The 21069-nt window shown below is 48.9% G+C and overlaps 1 protein-coding gene across 1 annotated transcript in view; it reads right to left on the reverse strand.

The window, feature by feature from the left end:
- Positions 1 to 2911: 2911 nt before the first annotated feature.
- The window catches only part of LOC142599207 (adenosine 5'-monophosphoramidase HINT1-like), a 28452-nt gene continuing 10294 nt past the window's right edge, over positions 2912 to 21069 (reverse strand). The window contains 3 exon segments of the mRNA XM_075739135.1: positions 2912 to 3143; positions 3145 to 3255; positions 4068 to 4172. Coding sequence (XP_075595250.1) covers positions 3087 to 3143; positions 3145 to 3255; positions 4068 to 4172 — 273 coding nt within the window. The 3' untranslated portion in view covers positions 2912 to 3086.

Below are 21069 nucleotides of genomic sequence, written 5' to 3' on the forward strand. Positions count from 1 at the left end.
GCCCATCGGTACCCCTTTGGGTCCTTCAAGTACCCTCTCCTGAGGTAATCTATGCCAAGGATACAAGGGGCCTCTGGGCCGGTCACAATGGGGTGCTTCTCCCACTTGTCCCCTGTTAAGCTCACCTCAGCCTCCAATACAGACAATTCTTCACATGCCCCTGTCACTCCAGAGATCCAGGTGGGTTCTGTGCCCCTATACCCTGATGCTACCAGCGTACACTGTGCACCAGTGTCTACCCAAGACTTGTACTTCTGTGGGTCTGACGTGACAGGCCATCGCATCCACACAGTCCAGTATACCTGGTCATCCCTTTCCTCCTCCTGGCCAAAGGCAGGGACCCTCTATTCCTGTTCCTGGTCAGAGTATTCACTGTCCGACCCTCACAGTGCCAGACCAGAAGTCCCCTCACCAGGATCAAGGGAGGTGATTTTAGTTCTACGTCTGGGAGAGCGCCGACTGCCACCTTGTGGCTCTGCAGCAACTACACAGACAGCCTTCTTGGGTGACCCCTTCTTAACAGCTGTCTTCCCTCTCGGTTTGCGTACACAGGCTTCCAGCTTAAAGGTGGGTTCACCATCCCACTTCCTCATGTCCTCCCCTTGGCCACGCAGGAAGAACCAGAGCGCACCACGCGGCATACGCCTGGGGCTCCCTTTCCCTCTGACCGGGGCAGGAGAGGACCGATTTCTTGGGGTGCCCCTGATAGCCAATGCACTGGCCCGTAGGGAGGAGGAGGAGGAGGTACAGAGATTTTCCTCAAAGTTTTGGAGCCAAGGTGACACTCTCTCCACAGTTGGTGTGTCCATATCCGGGCAATACATCGCTGCCAAGCTGTTAGACTAGGACGCTGGGGCACTTTGAATCACCTTCCTCCACGTGGCGTGCGTGCACAGGACATCCTCCAGATCTTTGGAGGCCTCCTCATCATCTAGATCGCTATGGATGACTCCCAGCGCTGCTAATTCTCTCAGGTACTGGATGCCTTCATCTGCGGTAGTCCACTTTCCTGGGGAGTTCACAAGATCTTCCTTCAATGGATATCTTGAACAAGGACCTTGGGAGCCTGCATATTAAAAACCATCCACATCCATCCCGGGTAGGGGGAGAGAGATGTATTCCCCCATCGTCTCCACAAGATAGCTCCCCCAGCACAGCAATAACAGAAATGCCAGGGCAAGGCACATAACCATTGCTTGTGCTAGCATGCTCCCAAGCTCCTTCATCCTCCCCACAAAATAGCTCCCCCCGCCCACGGGAGCAAAGCAAAACCAAAAGATTATCCTCTACTTCCCATCAGCAGGCGATGTCCGGCCACTTCCCGGGAAGCAGGGCTTCAGCACGCGTAGCGGTGGCTCCGCAAGACAAACGTCGTAAAAAAGAACGAACGCCCCCCCGCTTCCTCCCCCTATCTGCCAGCTTCTTATTGCTGAGCAGACGTCATATGGTATGGAATATCCCTTTGGTCAGTTTGGGTCAGCTGTCCTGGCTGTGTCCCCTCCCAAGATCTTGCCCACCCCCAGCCTACTGCTGAGTGGGGGGAGAAATGTTGGAGAGACGGCCTCGATGTGTGCCAGCACTGCTCAGTAATAGCCAAAACACTGGTGTGTTATCAACACCTTGCTAGCTACCAAGACACAGCACAGCACTAGGAGGGCTGCTATGGGGAAAATTAACTCCATCTCAGCCAGACCCAATACAGCACCACAGACTTGTAAAACCCATGGTAATCACCCAGTCTCTCGGAATGTGTAAGCCATACCTAGCTGCTTCAAAATTCCCCCACCCCCAGAAGCGGGAGCGCCTTCGTGATGCCTTAGGGAGTTTACACAGACAGAACAATAGATGTTACCTAGCTCAGTCATTCAGGAAGCAAACACTGCAGCAGGGCAGTTTCAAGGAAACATCACGTGCCAGTTTCCATCTACTTCAGGTAAATCATTTCCATCTCCTCCTCGGGAAGATTAAATAAAGGTGAAGTCCTCAGGTTACTTACACGCCCGCGTCACCAAACTTCACCTGATGGCTTGGGGATATAGAAGAGATGAAGACGCCTCCCAGCGGGCGCCTCCACTGCCTCAGTAACATCACGTTCAAGGGCAACAAAGGATCGCCCTGCTTTCCCTTGCCCATCTCCCTTTTTTAATAGCTGTTAAAGAAAGATGAAGTTTGCTGTCTCCCTGTGACGTAGCTTTGGTTTGGGTCTGGCTGGGATGGAGTTAACTTTCCCCATAGCAGCCCTCAGAGTGCTGTGCTTTGTAGTTGTAGCTAGAAGGGCGTTGATAACACACCGATGTTTTGGCTACTGCCGAGCAGTGCTCCCACAGCATGGAGGCCATCTCTCCAACCCCCCCGCCCCCCAAGTCCAGTAAGCTGGGGGTGGGCAAGAGGTCGGGAGGGGACAGAGCCAGGACAGCTGACCCAAATTTAACAAAAGAGATATTCCACTATGCTATGGAACCACCACAGCTGCCATTCAGACCCACTGTTTTCTCCTACCACGTCCCTCCTCACCAGAAAAGGGACATCAACGGGGCCTTACCACACAGCCATTGATAAAGTGCTCCAACAGGAGTCGGATGCTTCCAACACATTGCAGGGTTCTGCCAAAACCACCCTTGTATGGCATGCCTGTAGCGTCACGTACAGTATTTTCTAAAGTTTTGTAAAGCCAGCGTAGGCTGCTGCTATACACTTGCGTACCACTTCCAAAAAGCTAAGAGTTTGCTTCCTACAAGACGCAGGAGACCGCTAAGCGGTTCCAGCGTCACGCTGCAAATGACCGGGCAAATCACTATCTATCCATAGAACACCGTTAACAGACTGAAACGTTCCACATACATCCCACTCCGGGGAGACACCATTTTATCTTACAGAACTATTTCCCTCAGTGAGACACACAAGACAGAGGTGATATCCCCATGCTAAATCTTTATTGTGCAACTGCTGCTCAAAGCTTTCATTACCTTCCACAGACACGTGTCACAAAATATTAGACATCAACAGCGGCTAGATTGACGGGCAACAGATGAAATCCATTCAGTGGCGATTTGTACACGTGCAGCAACTCTTGTGGTGCCAAAATCTTAGTCAGGCGGCCAGCCCAACCGACGGCCACCCAGAATACGTAGATGTACGTGATAAGACAGACTGCCCACCCTCGGGCCCTTCATCCACAACCATCCGGAATCCATTGGTCAGGCCCCCCAGGTGAGCAGCACGCTTCTTGCCAACAATCATTAAATGCCCAAGAAGCTGGAGAAGGAAGTACAAAACCATAAATAAATAAAATTAAAAGCCACACACAAAGAGGGGAGAGGGCAGGAAGGGAAGGAATGAGAGCAGAGAACCACCCAGAGAAACCAGTTAGCCAATTCCTAGCAATTCAACCGTTGCGCTTCAAATTACTGTCTGTCCGCCTGCCGCTGACATTTTCCAAGCAAAGCTACAGAGACCGATTATGCATGCTATAAGGGGGGGGGGAGGGGGGAAGCACGCTATGCAATTTTTTCCAAGCCAGACAGTAACAGACTACAAAACAGCCACGGAAGCTAAGTCTGTCTCCGGGTCAAAGCCCCCATTTATATCTTCAGGCAACATAAGCAATTCCGGTGGGAAATAAACTTTAGGCTGCATTTTGCGTGGGTTTACAAAGTCTTTGAACTTGACTTTTACAGCTAAAAGCGAAGCATCCAGCACCTCTCAACCAGCTTTGCCCTTCCTCACCCCTGACCTGCCAAAAACCCCAAGCCCTCTTCTCCGTATTAGAAGAAGTACTACTACTCTCACTCTAAACCACGACAATTGGCATCAGGCTGCGCTCCAAAGCGACACCGCATTTTGCGCCAGAAGTACGTACCCAGGGATGAGCATTGCTTTATATCGCTACTTTTAGTCAGAAAGCTCAATTCCATTACAAGCTAGAGGCAAAAGATTATAGCGCCAGAAAACCCAAACTAGCCTACAGTGCCCTGTCAAGAGGAAAAGAGGGGATGGGAAAGAACCCAGTAAACTAGGAACTAATTACAGGTACAGTTTAGCGTACAGAAAGCTTCCACAGTACTTACAGATTCACCAGAATCTTCTGCTTCAGATAACCTGATAATTGGCTCCTTAGGCGCGACTAGGAAAAGCATCGGAGCTTGGGGTGAAAGATCACGGAACGCAAGGCACTGGAGGAAGAGCAAACAGTTAAAACTTCAGAGAAAGGGAAGAGCTTAAGCAAATCAACATGCCCCACTGAACTCGTACAGAAGCAGATTACCAGGCACCCCAAACACAAGCCAAAAAATTGATTTTTCTTCCGTGCTATTAATACTTTCTATACAGAAACGACAACATATTTACAGAGCCCCTTCCAGAAGCGGGATTCAGCACGCAAGACGATGGGGGCAAGGAGACGGGCCAGTACTTCAGATTAGCGACCTGCCGTATGTTTTAATTTGGGTTCATCATTTCCTAAGCAGTTTTTCCTATTTGATGCGGTCCACAGAGGCAGGAGGCAAACGGCCTAACTGAATCAGCAAAGAATTTAGTGAAGTGGAAGATCAGTGGCCATTCATCTTCCATGGTACAGGGAACTCAAGTATTGAGCAAAAGCATAATCACAGGAAGCCTGCAAGTGCATAGTACGAGCCTGTCTTCTATATTGCACATAAACCCTACCTTCAAAAGCAGAAGACTTCCCTAACTGCTAGTCTTCAGCATTTTAATAAAAAAAAAAAAAAAAATTATACGGGATACTAACTTAAAGTTAACATCCTGTAGGCAACGGCTGCATTTTTTCCCCCCACGGTCTAAGCTGCTCGCTCTAGTTCCTAGCACTTTGTGGTGCACCAGCATCCGTGAACCTTGCAAGCATGCTGTTATCACAGTCCCGCTTCACCACAGAAACAAGGTCTGGGAAGCTTTTACAGCCTGCAGGATGACCGGTTCCTAGATTTCATTGCAAGAAAAATAAGAAAAGCTGTAACTCTTTGCTTTAATAATCCAAGTTTGGGGGCTCAGAAGCAAAGCCTAGCCCAGCAGAGCTGTGAAATCTCTATAAAGCTACCACGAGGCACATCAAGACCTGCGCGTCTCCTATGCGGAACTCACTCATTACGGTCACTACTCAGACGCTCGCCATTTACACACACACACAGAGAGCCCAGAATCCCCGAGGAGACTGACTGCATGTGCTTAATCTAAGGCTTCAAGACTAGCATCCTACACGAGGTAGGACCACTCCCACCCCTCGGCAGCAAACTGTGCGCGACTTGCAGTGCCAAAGGGATATCGCGCGGCAAACGTCTGCGGTTGCCACCAAGCGCGTTACCGTCACAGGCCCTCCTCTACGCACGCACGCGCACGACACGGTGGGGCTGCGAACCGAGGCGAGCCGGAAAGCGCCAGCAACCCAGTATGCGCCGCGGCAGCCGGGGGGGAGGGGAGGGGGGAGGGAAGGAAGGAGGAAGCACTGAAGAAGCGCGATGCTTTAGGGATGGTGCAGTAGAGAGCGCCACAACCCAGAGAGGCCCCGTCCGTCCCCCATCCCTCCACCGACCCGCAGCAACGCCGCCACTCGCCCTGCCGCGCTCCCGGGCACCGCGCGACGGGTCCTCGGCTCAGGGTGCCTGCGAGCGCGGGAGGAGGGGGGGAAGGGAAGAGGAACCGCGCACAGAGCAAAGCCGCGGCTACCTCCTCGTCCTCGTAGATGACGTGGGCGGCGAAGCACCTTGCCGGTGACCTCTCCGAAGACAGCAGTGGCGCCACCGGCCGGGCAGCCCGCGCCCCAATAATCTCGTCAGCCACGACAACGCCCGTTGTCGCCCCCGCGCTTCCTCCACTCGGCCAGGCCCTCCGCGGCGCCCATTGGGCCGCCAGATCGCCGCCGGCCGATCCCGTGTCTCGATTGGCTGTCTCGTCTGTCGTTTTCGCTTGTCCCCGCCCCCTCGGCGGGTCCGCCCTCGTCGACCTGGTGCTTACCGGGGCTCAGGGAGTTTGCGTGGCCTCGGGGCGCGGAGGGATCCGACCTGGGGGTGGAGGGAGAAGACGTTGGGCGAGTCCGCGGAGGGATCTGCTCCGCGTAGTGCTGCGACCCTGTGGGCGGGCAACGAGGTCTCAGAAGAGGCTGTTGTAGCTACAAGTACTACTTATTGTTATTTAGCACCGAGTCAAGTCCACCCCAAACGTGCTTGTGGCTTTTTGGTGCTGCTCCCTCCAGTCAAATGACTGCTTTTGCCGGGGCAGGGCAGGCCAGAAGTTGCTCTAAACTGTTCCCTGAAAGCCCCGCTTCAGTTGCAGACGTTTCTAAGCTGCACGCCTCCGGGGAGAACATAAAACACAAAGCGTGTGTTCAGCACTGGTGGCTTGAGGGCTGGAGGGCAGATCAAGATAGGATTTGCGCTAAGCTGGGTGGGAGGCTTTTAGAAAAATAGGTAGTGCCCCCAAAGCTGCCCAAGGGTGGTCTGTGGTGCCCCCTGCACCCCCGGGGATAGTGAGCAATTTGATTGGTCTACACAACTGTATTGTAGCATATATAAACCCTGCTTTCCTCTATATCGGGCTAAGGATATCCTTAGCCTTCTTTGCGGCAAGGGCACGTTGTCGGCTCGTGTTCAACTTGGGGTCCACCAGGAGCCCCCCACGTCCTTTTCTGCAAAGCCGCTTTCCAGCCGGTCGGCCTCCGGCATATACTGGTGCATGGGGTTGTTCCTCCCCAGGTGCAGGACTTTGCACTTCCCCTTGTCGAACCGCACCAGGCTCCTGCCTGCCCATTTCTCCAGCCTGTCAAGGTCCCTCTGGATGGCAGCACAACCCTCTGGTGTATCAGCCACTCCTTCCAGTTTTGTATCATCAGCAAACTCGCTGAGGGTACAGCCTGTCTACCCATCATCCAGATCACGGGTGTGGGAACAGCGATTGCCAGTGAAAACGGAGGAAAAAAATCGTTGAGTACCTCAGCCTTCTTCATGTCGGTTGTCACTAGATCTCCTCTCTTATTTATCGGAGGGGGGTGGGGGCGGTGTACGTTTTCTTTAGTCTTCCTCTTCTGACCAACACACCTGTAGAAGCCCTTCTGATGATTCTTCACATCCCTTCCCAAATTCGGCTCCAGCCGTGCCTTAGCTTTCCTGATTCCATCCCTACACACCCGGGCAGCATCCCTATATTCTTCCCAGGAGGCATGTCCCTGCTTCCACTGCCTATGCGTTTCCTTCCTGCGCTTCAGCTCGACCAGAAGGTCCTTCCTTACTCAGCCATGCTGGTCTCCTGCCTTCCTTGCCTGGATTTCTTACGCATGGGAATCGAGAGCTCTTGTGCTCTAAGAAAAACGTCCTTAAAGAGCTGCCAGCTCCCTTCTGCTCCTTCTGCACAGTGGCTTCCAACTCTTCCTGTTTGTTACCCGTGCTGCGTGCATTGGTATAGAGGCACTTCAGTTGGGCTGTCGACCATGTCACCTTTTTGGAGGATCAAGGCCCAAAGCCTTTGCAGCATTTCTCAGGTGTTGGTTCCTGACGCATCAGCAGCCCCTGGCTCTTCTCTGTTGCTCAAAACTCCATCCCCTTCCCCCGCTGAGTCTAGTTTAAAGCCCTCCTTGTAAATCTGGCCAGCTAGTTGGCGAAGACCCTCTTGCCCCGCTTGGTCAGGTGAATCCCATCAGCTCCCAACAGACCCGGCTTCTCAAAGGTAGATCCATGATCATAGAAGCCAAAACCTTGCGTATGGCACCAGCTACGCCACCAGGCGTTCACCTGTTCAATTCGTCTCCTCCTTCCTGGACCCCTTCCTCTGACCGGGAGGATAGAGGAGACCACCACCTGTGCTCCTGATCCTTTTAACATTGCTCCGAGGGACATATAGCCTCTTTGGAGGGTTCTAAATTGCCTCGTCAGACCCTACACGGAATAGTAGGAGCATACGATGATAATCTGTAGGGTTCACCAGGCTTGGCAGCCTCTCGGTGACGCCACGAATGCAAGTTCCTGGTAGGCAGCAGGCTTCCCTAGAGCAACCGTCTGGACGGCAAATGTGTGCTTCGGTGCCTCTCAGTAGGGAATCTCCAATTGCTAATACCTGTCGGGGTTTAGCCCCGGCTGGCAACTAAGCACCACGCAGCCGCTCGCTCACTCCCCCCACACCCCCGGGATGGGGGAGAGAATCGGAAGAGTGAAAGTGAGAGAACTCCTGGGTTGAGATAAAAACAGTGTAATAGGACAAACACAAGAAGGAAAATAATAATAATAATACAAACAAAACAAGTGATGAACAGCACCATTTCTTACTACCTGAGGTCAAGGCTACGCAAGACCCCCAGCCGCCCAGCCTCCCAGCCCACATGCGCAAGCAAAACAAGACAAGGAATTCATTCACCACTTCCCATCGGCAGGCAGGTATTCAGCCGTCTCCAGGAAAACAGGGCTCCATCACACGTAACAGTTAATCGGGAAGATAAACGCCATCACGCCGAAGTCGATGCTGCACAAGACCCCCGGCTGCCGCGCCAGGCCCCCAGCGGACGCGCCTCTCAGCCCACCCCCCAGTTATAAACGGAACATGACGTTGTATGGTATGGAATATCTCTTTGGTCAGTTTGGGTCAGCTGCCCTGACTGTGTCCCCTCCCAGCTTCTTGGGTGCCCCCCGCCTTCTCGTTAGCAGGGCAGGATGAGAAGCTGAAAAGTCCTTGACTACTCGGCCACAACTAAAAACATTAGTGTGTTATCAACATTATTCTCATCCTAAATCCCAAACACAGCCCTAATCCAGCTGCCAGAAAGAAAATTAACTCTATCCCTGCCAAAACCAGGACAGTCCTTTGTGGCGAACGCGAGGCTGCTCCTATCTGTCTGTAGAGGGCCTCATCCGCTTGTTCTTCCTGGTCGGGCGGCCTATAGCAGACACCTGCTACAATGCCACCCTTACCCATCTTCTCCTTCAATCCTTACCCATAAGCTCTCAGTCGGCTCATCAGCCATTCCCAGGCAGGGCTCCATGCATTCCAGCTGTTCTCTCACTTAAAAGGGCCACTCCCCCTCCTCATCTTCCCGGCCTGTCCTTCCTAAAGAGCCCCTATCCCTCCATTGCAACACTCCAGTCACGGGAGCCATCCCACCACGTCTCCGTGATCCCAACAAGATCGTAGCCCTGCGACTGCACACGCATCTCTCACTCCTCATGCTTATTCCCCATACTGCGTGCGTTTGTGTACAGGCACTTCAGAGAGGCACCCCAGCATGTTGACTCCCTAGAAAGGGTTTTGGGGATTTCCCCGCAACAGTGCCTTGTAGGCACTTCCTTGCTTACATGCAAATGCTGGAGGTGACCCTGCTTAAGCCCCATTTTGTTGATTTTGTGATCCCTTCCTGTCACATCGCCCCCTGCCCTTTGCTCAGTGACCCTGTCCGCCACTCCCTCACAGGGCTGCTGGTTACTCTCTCCCTCCCCCCCCCCCATTCTTAGTTTAAAGCCCTCCTAATGAGATCGGCTATCCTACTGGCAAAAATACCTTTGCCCCGCTTAGTGAGGTGGATCCCCTCTCTCCCAAGCAGACGCTGATCCACAAACAGGGTCCCATGGTCATAGAACCCAAAACCCTGTCGCCAGCACCAGCTCCATAACCAATTATTGACCTGCATTATCAGTGCCCTCCTCCTCCCACCCTTTCCCCTCACTGGCAGGACCGAGGAGAACACCACCTGGGGCCCCATGCCCTTGACTACCACCCTCAGAGCTCTGGGGTCATTGCTAGGGGAAACCTGGTGTGACGGATGCACTCCTCCTCTTTGAACTAACTGAACTTTGGTCCAGGCAGATGCTCGACAAGTAGGCCTAACCAAAGTTAATCCGATTGTGCGAGGCTATCACCGAGAACCCAGCACCAAAACCAACAAGCCGGTTTGGCTGGAGACTGGGCTGATAAGCGGCCAAAACTGCATGAACACAGCAGAAAATCCGACTACGAGTCAACCACTTTACACTAGCAATATCTGCAGCCATCAGGGTCCGTTGAGCTCTCCCTCCATAGCAGCTGGCTGCGCGGTGGCGATCTCCCCTTGAGTAGGGACGCCTCTCAAGGTTACCCCTTGAGGCTGCGAGATCCCTTACCTGACACCAGGCATCGGTGGGTTGGCAAGTGACTTTTTTTTGCATGCATGCAACATTTAAGATACGTATCGTAAGCTTGCGCGATAACCTTTGTATCCCATACTAACTTTAAGCGTAGTAAATAGCAGAGTATTGACCGCCAATCCATCTGTACTTATTAGATATTTTACATACCTAAATGTACTGATTAGCACTCAATAAACTCACTACTAGATCAGATCGGTCTGAGCGATCTCTGACTCTTCTCCTGCGACACCTGGACGGTATCAAAAGCATCATTGGTGCCCAATTCTCAGCTTTGGGTCTCCTTTGCTACTGAAATTTCAGTTACAGAAGACGGACTGGTACCTGCACTTCAGTCAAATCAACATTCAGTCCTAATCCTTCCCGACAAAAGGGTCAGGAACTACATCTCCAGCCTTACTTATTGTCCTTTTACCCTTCACATCCTCTAGGCATTGCCTTCTCTAGGGCTCTGTTTTAATCAAGTTTAGCAAGACCAAGGTAACCAAGCTCACGTCTACTCCATGACCTCTTTATAGATGTTACTGGGTTTCCAACACACACACACACACACACACACACACAGCATCCAACAGGCTCTGTACATTTTCATCCCTTTGCACGCAGGAGTTCCAGTTCTTTGTCGCTTTTATTGCCAAGTGAGGAAAAAAATGGAGTCTAGATCCTTTTTCTCACAAGAACCTCTTATTGCTCAGAAAGAAGGCTTTTTCTCTTGAAATTCCTCCCCCCTCAAAGTGACTGGATCCCCAGACATTCCCTGACTTTCCCATCTCCAAAACGTCCTGTTCCTACCCCTGTCACTATCATTCTTTAAACCACCAACCCCCTTCAACCTCTACATGGAGGAATCTGCCTTTTAGGCTTTGTGATGGGTTGACCTTGGCCGGCTGCTCTCTCACTGCCCCTCCTCAACAATACAGGGGGAGAAAATAGGATGAAAAAGTTCCCTCAGGAAATAGAATCATAGCATCATGGAATGGTTTTGTCACCGAAATTCGGGAATGAAAGAAAACTCCTTAACACCAATTTAGCATTAAGAAGCAGGCATTTCCTTTTATTGCAGCGCTGGGTGTCAGGAGGATAGTTCCTCAAATCAGGCACACCTAATGCTGGTTCTCTTGTCATATTTATACACAAATGTTACAAAGATTACAAAGTGGTACACTCCCCGTTCCAATAATTGGTTCATATTTCTTCGCCTAGTATGCAAACTAGAACGCATGCTCGGTTCTGTTCTCCGCCTCTATCTTTTGAGTAGGTGGTATAATTTGGGTAGGGGGCTTATGGGTCGGTGGTCGTGGGAACCCTGGCCCAAATTACCTTTCCCCTAGTTTCTCAGTATTTTGGTGTTGGTAATTGTTTGCTATATGCCTCAGAAAGATAAGGATGTTGCTGGAGGCAATTAATGTCCTCCCTTTCTGCAAAATATGTACATAAGGACCTTGAAGTGTCTTGTAGCTCCTCCTTTTTCTCATGATGTGTAGCAGGTGCTCATTCTAAGAATTGTTAGCCTTCTACCTAAAGTAATAATGAATAGTTTCTTATCACATATAATACAAGTAGGCCTTCATTACAGGCCTTTCTTCTTGGCTACATTTTCCTATTATGTATAATATAAGCAGGCCTTCGTTACAGGCCTTTCTTTTTGGCTACAATTCCCCCCTTTTGAAACTTTTCAGATCCTTTTAGATTCTTATAAGTTTCACCTTCACCTTTTTCTATCAGAGCCATATATAAATCAGTAGATGTATTAGCAGTACTTCTAGCAAACATTGTGAGCTGTATCAAGCGCTTCATCGTTATCCAAAGCTTAATATACAAAAGTGTAGTTAAAACAAAGCCTAATAAGACAAGCAAAAGCAATACAATAACCAGATGCAACATTTTCTTCAATAGTCCAGTAACGTTAGGCGATCATCCAAACAGAGTATCCCACCACTTATGCTCCCCATCTTCCTTCACTCTTTCCAACATCTGATGGATTTTCTCAGTATCGTGGTGGATGGTTATCAATGTTTTCCATCCATTTTCACGTCTGCAAAATTTCCTGTAGGTCTTGATGATGTAAAAGTTCTCTCACAAGTGTTAAATTCATTTCTATAGGGGTATGTATTGAAGCATTTCATATAGTCAGTACAAATGCTGTGGCACTATGGTTGGTGGGATTGTAGGTGAAATTCACTAACTGCCATCAAGACTGGAATTCTTTTTCAAATTCATTTGCGTTATCCCAAATGACTTTAGGGACTTCACTAGGTAAGACCCCTTCTTCCCCTTCTCTAATGATTGCTGACACCACCGACTGGACCCATAGTTGGGCTTGAATACAGCTAAGAGCTAATGAGATATTACTTTGGCCAGGCCCTCCAGGATTATCTCATGGTCATTTTCATTAATTTGTTTCCATTGAGGCAATATATCTGGTAACAGCCACTGATTTGCCCCTAAAGCTGAAAGGGGAGATCGAAGAGGATGGTTGTAATCCTTGCACGTCCTTAGTGACAGCAGCTAATTTATTGGTGAGGACTTCAACATCTATACTGTTCAATGTTCCCATTCCTGTTCCCAAAGTGCCAGTTAGATCTCTTTGTGTTCTATGAGAGGTGGGAGTCTGCCCACATAACCAGGCCAGCCATCCAGTATGGGCTGTGTTCAAGAATGGGGAACATGAGGATTTTAGTGCAATGATATTGATTTGTATGGACAACTCCACCCTTTTAAGGGAATAAAATTAATTTAGTAAGATTTGTTGTTGTCCCACATTTTTAACAACATATAGACCAATGCTAAAAGTAAATGGAGTCAATCCAGAGGGTACTGTTGGCACAGGCCCAGATGTTGTGGGAAGGCTTAGACTAGGGGATCGTGTCATGCTAGGTTTGATAACGTTTATCTTAAATTTAAATGTTAATGCCACCAATTGATCACGGACGCCTAAGCAGATTACGTGCACAGATTGTACCAAAGTAAAATTGTGCCAACAATCTAAGGTACTAGAAATACATTGGGTCGTAATTTGACCTTCTCCTATACAAGATGTGGCCTTATTTGCCCTCTGATGTGTAGATCCATTTATCATTCTGCATCCTATTTTCATTTCTTTCCCTACCTTCCCCTTAATTATGGGAATTTTCCCACAATGGCCATCCTCCAAGCCCCATTCATTTTCTAAAAACACCTCAGTTCCATGTATTACCACTGTCAGTAAGGTAGCTTTGCCTACATTCCCCATTATACCAGTATGTTGTTTATGGGCTTGAGATCATAGCTCCTGTTGGTTCCCTTGACTGGAGAGCAAAGAAACTGCCAGTAATACCCAGAACAGGACCATACCTGTCCTAACAGAGCAAGACATCTTACATATTCGACATACTTTTTCAAACCCGATTCAATTTGATTTTTAGAGGTCCTTCCGTAGTTACTTGCCACTGATCCAGGGGGGCTTTCTTAATTCGGGTATAGTGGATCCATGGTTCAATTCCTTCAACCTTGATTGCTGTGTAGGTTGTCAAAAGAATCTGGAAGGGGCCTTTCCACTTTTCCTTTAGTGGTTCAGAGTTCCAAGTCTTTATGTAGACGTGGTTGCCAGGCTGGTATGGATGCACAGGGGTATCAAGAGTCAGAGGTTCAGATAAGGTGACGTATCTCTTTAGACCTGCAAGTGTTTTTCCTTTTTATTAGTCCAAGGTTGTACCCTAATTTGGAGAAGTGTTAAAGAAAGGGCTTGGGGCCATTTTAATGTTGCTTACTGACAGATTTTACTTATTTGTCTCTTCAGAGTCTGATACATTCTTTCAACTTTTCCACTAGATTGCGGTCTTCATGGAGTATGTAAATCCCATGTAATATTCAAGGTTTGACTTAATTGTTGCAAAACCTCAGCCACAAAATGCGGTCCTCTATCTGAGGACATTCCAATTGGTACACCAAACTTAGGTATTATTTCCTTTAATAAGCATTTAACAACCTCCCGTGCTTTGTTGGTGCGACAGGGAAAAGCCTCAGGCCATCCTGAAAAGGTATCCACCAAAACCAAAGATATCGATAGCCATTTTGTCTGGGTAACTCAGAAAAATCAATTTGCCAGTAATCTCCGGGGGAGTTCCCTCGCTTAGTAACCCCTGGGGGTGGCCTCCTTTGGTTAAGAGGGTTGTTTTTCAAACAGACTGGACACTTCTCTGTAACTGATTTTATAATCTTAGTCATTCAAACACTAAGTACTTGTGATTGGAGGTTGTCAATCAAAGACTCCCCTCCCCAATGCATTTGTTTATGTCTGGCCTCAGCTATTTGTGTCATTAATTGAGGTGGCACAATAACTTGCTCATTGGGGGTTATCAGCCATCCTTCTGAATTTTCTGTTGCTTTTAAATGCAATGCCAATTTACGGTCTACTTCACTGTAAAAAGGCTTAGTCCCTGGTAGCTGTATCCTTCTAGCTGGGATTAGTGCTAGAATACCTTGTTGTGCAACCTCCTTGGCAGTGCAATCTGCCAAACGATTTCCTATATTAACATCGGATTGCCCAAACTGGTGTGCCCAGCAGTGCATTATAGCAATCTCTTCTGGTTCCTGGACAGCTTGGAGAAGTTGTAAAATTTCTTCTTTGTGTCTAATAGAAGATCCTTGTGCCGACAGCAATCCTCTTTCTTTCCAAATGGCTCCGTGAGCGTGCACCACACCAAAGGCATATTTGGAGTCTGTCCATATGTTTACCCGTTTACCTTTAGCTACCCTCAAGGCCTGGCGTAGCGCAATCAGTTCCGCTTTCTGCGCCGACGTGTTGATGGGTAGCGTCTTGGCCTCCACAACTTCTGTAGTTGTAACAACAGCATATCCAGCCCTTCGTTTCCCATCCTGTACAAAACTGCTACTGTCTGTAAACAGCTCCAAATCAGGGTTAGTCAAAGGTTCGTCATGCAGATCTGAGCGACGGGAATAGACTTGTTTAATTGTTTGCAGACAGTCGTGGCTCAAAGATTCCTCACTTTCCTCATTCATGGTTAAAAACATAGCGGGATTGACAGCAGAGGTGACTTTGAGCTCTACATCATCTTGTTCTAATAGCATCACCTGATATTCAAGCATTCTGCTGGGGGATAACCAATGTCCCCCCTTTTGTTCTAGAACTGTGGTAACCATATGGGGTGCATATACAATTATTTTTTTTTGCCCCATGGTTAATTTCCTGGCTTCCTGTATTAATAGGATGGTGGCCGCTACGGCTCGCAAACATCCTGGCCATCCCTTACTTACAGGGTCCAGTTGCTTAGAGAAATACCCGACTGGTCTTTTCCGGTCCCCAGTCTTCTGGGCTAATACTCCCAAAGGAGATGTTGCCTTTCATATGCAAATAGTTCGAAGGGCTTAGATAAGTCCGGCAGCCCTAGTGCAGGCACCATCATCAAAGCCTTTTTTTTTTTTTTTTTTTTTTTTAAGGCTCCAAAAAGCCTGCCGCATTCATGTTGTAAAGAGGTCTTACCAGCAGGCCATAGTTGGATATCCACAGATGACACCATCCAGCCGTTCCCAGGAAAGCCCTCAGATCTCTTGCTGTCTTCGGTTCTGGGATCTGACAAATAGCCTCTTTCCGATCTGTTCCCAATCTCCGCTGGCCCTGTAAAATCTCAAATCCCAGGTAAGTGACCATTGGTTTTGCAATCTGTGCCGCCTTCTTGGACACTTTGCATCCTTCTTGTCCTAAGAAGTTCAACAGTCATTTGTATACACTCCTCCCAGGTTTCTGCTGCTAATAGGATATCATCCACATATTGCAGCATAACTCCTCCAGGATGGTCTCTTCTCCATATTTCTAATTCTTTAGCTAACTGGTTTCCACAGATTGTTGGACGATTTTGAATCCTTGAGGCAACACAGTCCAGGTTAGCTGAGTTTTTCATCCAGTGGTTGGGCTCTCCCATTCAAAGGCAAAAATAGCCTGACTCTGTTTTTCGAGAGGTATACAAAAGAAGGCATCCTTTAAATCTAGGACTGTGAACCATTCATGTTTATCTTTGAGGGCTGTAAGTAATGTATAGGGGTTTGCCACCACCGGGTGAATGTCCTGCGCTATTTGGTTCACAGCTTGTAAATCTTGTACTAACCTGTATTCCTCACCCCCTGGCTTTTTTAACGAGTAAGGTTGGGGTGTTAAATTCTGATTCGCATTATGTGAGCAACTCATATTCTATAAAGATGAGTATTAACTTTTCTAATCCCTTTTTGGCCTCTATCCTCAATGGGTATTGTTTTTGTCTTACCGGATTTGTTCTAGGTTTAAGGATAATTCTTACTGGTTCCGCTCTTCTGGATCTACCTGGAACCTCACTAGTCCATACCAAAGGCGTCACTGCATTCTCCACCTCCTCGGGAATTCCTTGGTTAGTCTTAGGTTGTTCCTGCAACATAAAAACTCTTGCCTTGATGGCTTTAGATTCAGGGATTAATAATTGAACTTCCCCATCTTTAAAGGTGATCTGCATTTCCAATTTACTCAATAGGTGCCGTCCCAAGAGTGGTATAGGACATTCAGGCATATATAAAAATTGGTGAGTTACCCTTTGTTTTCTGAGCTTAAAATTTAAAGGATGGAAAAAGGCACGCTGTTCCGCTTTCCCTGTGGCATTCACAATGTTTACTGTATCATCGCTCAATGTTCTTTGACAAGTATTTAACAGAATAAGTCGCCCCAGTATCTACAAGAAAATCTATTTTCCTTTTTCCCAGCTCTACTGTAACCAGGGGTTCTGCTGGGGAGGTTTCCCCCGGTCCCCTTCAGGACTTAGTTAAGGGGAACTGACGTGGAAAGGGAGCTGCTTCTTGATTGTATCGTGCCTCCTCCAGAACCTCTGGACTGATAGGCATAGGACCCCTAAAACGGTCCTTAAATTTCTGACAATCCCATTTCCAATGTCCCAGTTCTTTACAATAGGCACACTGATGATCTCCTAAGGTATTCCTGGTATTTTGTGCTGGAGGGGCCCCGCCTCTCCCCCACAGTATTGCCGTCCTCCCCTGAAGTTACTGTTTGCTGACGCTCCCTGCAGCACAGCTCTCAGGTTACCCTCTCTTTCCCTGTCTCTCCCTGCCTGTCTCCGCTCTCTTTTGTTTTCTCGTTGCTCTTCTCTAACTTCCTTCCCTTTCTCCCTGTTATCAAAAACCATCCATGCAACTTCCAACATCTTTCATTAATTCCAAATCATCCTCCTCATCACACTCGCACTTCAAACACCGTTGCCCCGTACTACACGCAGAGCAACACCTTCACAGCCTCCTGCTACCTTTTTCTGCTTTTCTAATGCTGATGCCAGGGGGTCTTGCAGGGTAAACCCACAGTCCTTCAGCCACTCAGGATGATTTCGCAAGGTGAAAAAAAACCAACCAAATCAACATAAGGTACCTCATCCCATTTCTTCTCCCTTCTACAAAACAACATCAATTGTAATATTGTATTATATTACAAATTCTTATTCTTGGGCCATTTTTCCTGATCATCCAATTTATATATCGACCACCAGTGATTATAATACTAAATTAGTTGTCTTTTTATAAGAGGGTCCCCTCCTATTTGTTTCCAACGTTTTAAAATGCACCCTAGGGGAGATTTCTTTACTATTCCCCCATCCACCGAAGGTTTGTTACCCATTGTAACGCAAATACCACAAAATCCACAGAACAAAAATTGACAAATGACAAAAGTAACACAAAACAATACCACAAAAAAACACAAAACAAAAATTGACAAATGACAAAGGTGACAAAAGCAACACAAAACAATTAAAACACAAATTCTTGATTGATCAATACCTTTCAAAAGTTCTTTTCAAAATTCTTAAGTTGCAGTACAATAGCCCCTCGCGTAGCTCACGCCACGGCTTACTTGAAGGCTAAGGGGGCCTCTAACCCAAAATCTTAAATCACAATTAAAAGTAAGAGAAATGCCTTTTACCTGTCCCAGGGAACGTGCTCAGAACTCTTCAGTCCGGGGGATCGAAGGGTCTCCCCGAGAATCCCTCGGTGCCGGCTGGAGGTCCTATGATCCCACGGATCCGTTGAGATTCAAAAGCCTTGTCCCATCTGGGTCGCCAAAACTGTCACCGAAATTCGGGAATGAAAGAAAACTCCTTAACACTAATTTAGCATTAAGAAGCAGGCATTTCCTTTATTGCAGCGCTGGGTGTCAGGAGGATAGTTCCTCAAATCAGGCACACCTAATGCTGGTTCTCTTGTCATATTTATACACAAATGTTACAAAGATTACAAAGTGGTACACTCCCCGTTCCAATAATTGGTTCATATTTCTTCGCCTAGTATGCAAACTAGAACGCATGCTCGGTTCTGTTCTCCGCCTCTATCTTTTGAGTAGGTGGTATAATTTGGGTAGGGGGCTTATGGGTCGGTGGTCGTGGGAACCCTGGCCCAAATTACCTTTCCCCTAGTTTCTCAGTATTTCGGTGTTGGTAATTGTTTGCTATATGCCTCAGAAAGATAAGGATGTTGCTGGAGGCAATTAATGTCCTCCCTTTCTGCAAAGTATGTACATAAGGACCTTGAAGTGTCTTGTAGCTCCTCCTTTTTCTCATGATGTGTAGCAGGTGCTCATTCTAAGAATTGTTAGCCTTCTACCTAAAGTAATAATGAATAGTTTCTTATCACATATAATACAAGCAGGCCTTCATTACAGGCCTTTCTTCTTGGCTACATTTTCCTATTATGTATAATATAAGCAGGCCTTCGTTACAGGCCTTTCTTTTTGGCTACAGTTTGGGTTGGAAGGGACCTTAAAGATCATCTAGTTCCCATTCCCTTGCCATGGGCAGGGACACCCTCCACTAGACCAGGTTGCCCAAAGCCCCATCCAGCCTGGCTTTAAACACTTCCAGGGATGGGGCCTCCACAACCTCTCTGGGCAACCTGTTCCAGTGCCTCACCACCCTCACAGTAAAGAATTTCTTCCTAACATCTAATCTAAATCAAACCTCCTTCAGCATAAACCCATTACCCCTTGTCCTGTCACTACACTCCCTGATGAACAGTCCCTCACCATCTTTCCTGTAGGCCCCCTTCAGGTACTGGAAGGCTGCAATTAGGTCTCCCCGGAGCCTTCTCCTATCCAGGCTGAATCCCAACTCTCTCAGCCTGTCCTCATAGGAGAGGGGCTCCAGCCCTCTGATCATCTTGGTGGCCCTCCTCTGGACTCTCTCTGTGGTGGGTTGACCCTGGCTGAGGGCCAGGTGCCCACCAGAGCCGCTCTATCACTCCCCTGTTTCATTAGACAGGGGAGAAAAGGTACAATGAAAGAAAACTTATGGGTCGAGATAAGGACAGGGAGAGGTCATTCTCTAATTATCATCACGAGCAAAACAGACCGAACTTAGAGAGGAAATTCATCTAATTTATTACTAAGCAAAACAGAGTAGAGGAATGAGAAATAAAATCAAATCTTAAAAAACACCTCCCCCCACCCCTCCCATCTTCCCGGGCTCAACTTCACTCCCGGCTTCAACCTCCGCCCCCCTCAGCGGCACAGGGGGACAGGGAGTGGGGGTTACGGTCAGTTCATCACACGGTGTTTCTGCCGCTTCTTCCTCCTCAGGGGGAGGACTCATTGTTCCCCCGGTCCAGCGTGGGGTCCCTCTCACGGGAGACAGTCCTTCACGGCCTTCTCCAACGTGAGTCTCCTCCACGGGGTGCAGACCTTCAGGAGCAAACTGCTCCAGCGTGGGTCCCCCACGGGGTCACAAGTCCTGCCAGCAAACCTGCTCTGGCGTGGGCTCCTCTCTCCACGGATCCACAGGTCCTGCCAGGAGCTTGCTCCAGCGCAGGCTTCCCACGGGGTCACAGCCTCCTTCAGGTGTCTCCACCTGCTCCAGCATGGGGTCCTCCACGGGCTGCAGGTGGAATCGCTACACCCCCTCATCCTCCCTCCATGGGCTGCAGGGGGACAGCCTGCTTCACCATGGTCTTCACCACGGGCTGCAGGGGAATCTTGCTCCGGAGCCTGGAGCACCTCCTCCCCCTCCTTCTGCACTGACCTTGGTGTCTGCAGATGTTCTTACATCTTCTCACTCCTCTCTCTGGCTGCAAAAAGCTCTCTCTAACTGTTTTTCTCTTTCTTAAATATGTTATCACAGAGGCGCTGATTGGCTTGGCCTTGGCCAGCGGCGGGTCCGTCTTGGAGCCGGCTGGCATTGGCCCTGTCAGACACAGGGGAAGCTTCTAGCAGCTTCTCACAGAAGCCACCCCTGTAGCCCCCGCCGCTACCAAAACCTTGCCACACAAAACCAACACACTCTCCAACAGGTCCATGTCTCTCCTGTACTGGGGCCCCCAGAGCTGGATGCAGTACCCCAGGTGGGGTCACATGAGAGTGGAGTAGAGGGGCAGCATCACCTCCCTCGACCTGGTGGTCATGCTGTTTTTGATGCAGCCCAGGACATGGTTGGCTTTCTGGGCTGCAGGCGCACACTGCCGGCTCATGTTGAGGTTTTCATCAATCAACACCCCCAAGTCCTTCTCCTCAGGGCTGCTCTCAATCCATTCCCTGCCCAGCCTGTAGCTGCGCTTGGGATTGCCCCAACCCACGTGCAGGACCTTGCACTTGGCCTTGTTGAACTTCATGCGGTTCGCACAGGCTCAACTCTCCAGCCTGTCAAGGTCCCTCTGGATGGCATCCCTTCCCTCCAGCGTGTCGACCACACCACACAGCTTAGTGTCGTCGGCAAACTTGCTGAGGGTGCACTCCATCCCACTGTCCTCGTTGCCGACAAAGATGTTGAACAGTGCCGGTCCCAGTACCAACCCCTGAGAAATGCCACTCGTCACTGGTCTCCACTTGGACATTGAGCCATTGACCACAACTCTTTGAGGGTGACCATCCAGCCAATTCATTTTATCCACCGAGTGGTCCATCCGTCAAATCCTTTAGCTTTCCTAATCTTATCCCTGGCTACGCAGA

The sequence above is a fragment of the Balearica regulorum genome, chromosome W (genome assembly GCF_011004875.1).
Source record: "Balearica regulorum gibbericeps isolate bBalReg1 chromosome W, bBalReg1.pri, whole genome shotgun sequence".
Lineage (NCBI taxonomy): Eukaryota > Metazoa > Chordata > Aves > Gruiformes > Gruidae > Balearica > Balearica regulorum.